At 51.9% G+C, this 695-nt stretch overlaps 1 protein-coding gene across 1 annotated transcript in view; it reads left to right on the top strand.

Annotated features, from left to right (window-relative positions):
- Positions 1-266: 266 nt before the first annotated feature.
- Positions 267-695, top strand: part of LOC106536184 (circumsporozoite protein-like) — a gene marked incomplete at its 5' end in the record, with an annotated part of 2,071 nt that continues 1,642 nt past the window's right edge. Inside the window, one exon of the mRNA XM_014033392.1 lies at positions 267-594. Coding sequence (XP_013888846.1) covers positions 267-594 — 328 coding nt within the window. The remainder of the gene's footprint in view (positions 595-695) is intronic.

Genomic DNA, 695 nt, shown 5'->3' with positions numbered 1-695 from the left:
CTCCATCAGGTCCATCAGCTTCATCAGCTCCATCAGGTCCATCAGCTTCATCAGCTCCATCAGGTCCATCAGCTTCATCAGCTCCATCAGGTCCATCAGGTCCATCAGCTTCATCAGGTCCATCAAGTCCATCAGCTTCATCAGGTCCATCAGCTTCATCAGGTCCATCAGCTTCATCAGGTCCATCAGCTTCATCAGGTCCATCAGGTCCATCAGGTCCATCAGGTCCATCAGCTTCATCAGGTCCATCAGCTTCATTAGCTCCATCAGCTTCATCAGCTCCATCAGGTCCATCAGGTCCATCAGCTCCATCAGCTTCATTAGCTCCATCAGCTTCATCAGCTTCATCAGGTCCATCAGCTCCATCAGGTCCATCAGCTTCATCAGCTTCATCAGCTCCATCAGGTCCATCAGCTCCATCAGCTCCATCAGCTCCATCAGCTCCATCAGGTCCATCAGCTCCATCAGGTCCATCAGCTCCATCAGCTTCATCAGCTCCATCAGCTCCATCAGGTCCATCAGCTCCATCAGGTCCATCAGCTCCATCAGCTTCATCAGCTTCATCAGCTTCATCAGCTCCATCAGCTCCATCAGGTCCATCAGGTCCATCAGCTCCATCAGCTTCATCAGGTCCATCAGGTCCATCAGGTCCATCAGCTTCATCAGGTCCATCAGGTCCATCAGGTCCATCAGCT

This window comes from Austrofundulus limnaeus, unplaced genomic scaffold (genome assembly GCF_001266775.1).
Source record: "Austrofundulus limnaeus strain Quisiro unplaced genomic scaffold, Austrofundulus_limnaeus-1.0 Scaffold1722, whole genome shotgun sequence".
In the NCBI taxonomy this organism is placed as follows: domain Eukaryota; kingdom Metazoa; phylum Chordata; class Actinopteri; order Cyprinodontiformes; family Rivulidae; genus Austrofundulus; species Austrofundulus limnaeus.
This window is presented reverse-complemented; position numbering and strand designations above follow the sequence as displayed.